Below are 559 nucleotides of genomic sequence, written 5' to 3' on the forward strand. Positions count from 1 at the left end.
CCCCATGCACACACTCCAGCAAGGACCCGAGCGCAAGGTGCTGCCACCACATAATTGCTGCTTGTATTTGCATATATTGGGGGCAGAGGGACAGGCCCTATGGACAGGCCGCAGGGTCTGGTCCCTTGTGTGCAATAGGGACCGGCCCCGGCGGGGTCTGGGCTGAGCCCCGCGAGTCCCCGTCCGTCCTGGAAAATCGGGTGGGGGGGTCCTGCGGCGATCAGGGCGTCTCTGGGGGGCTCGACGGGGGCTCCTCTCGCTCCCGGGTCTCCAGCAGGGTCTCGATATGGCTCAGCAGAGCTGGGAAGAACTCGGGGACCCCCTCGTAGCCTGGGGGGCAGACAGTGGGGTCACCTCAGGCCCCCCCACGTCCGCTAGCAGCCGCGGTCCACCCCAGAAGTGGTCGCAACTCAGAGGGGTCCCCCAGGGAAAGGGTAGGAAGGGGGAAGGAGGTACCGTATTTCCTGGTATATAACACAGCCCTCCTTCCCAGGCTGCCGGACATTGTGAGTGGCGCCCCTTGCTAGACGCCCCCCCCCCACTACCCCCTGCAGCCCAA

The 559-nt window shown here is 65.7% G+C and overlaps 1 protein-coding gene across 1 annotated transcript in view; it reads right to left on the reverse strand.

Annotated features, from left to right (window-relative positions):
* Window positions 1–39: 39 nt before the first annotated feature.
* LOC112548809 (inositol-tetrakisphosphate 1-kinase-like) overlaps window positions 40–559 on the reverse strand; it is a 6,806-nt gene continuing 6,286 nt past the window's right edge. Inside the window, exon 6 of the mRNA XM_025195528.1 lies at window positions 40–354. Coding sequence (XP_025051313.1) covers window positions 221–354 — 134 coding nt within the window. The 3' untranslated portion in view covers window positions 40–220. The remainder of the gene's footprint in view (window positions 355–559) is intronic.

This window comes from Alligator sinensis, unplaced genomic scaffold, assembly GCF_000455745.1.
Source record: "Alligator sinensis unplaced genomic scaffold, ASM45574v1 scaffold107_2, whole genome shotgun sequence".
NCBI lineage: Eukaryota > Metazoa > Chordata > Crocodylia > Alligatoridae > Alligator > Alligator sinensis.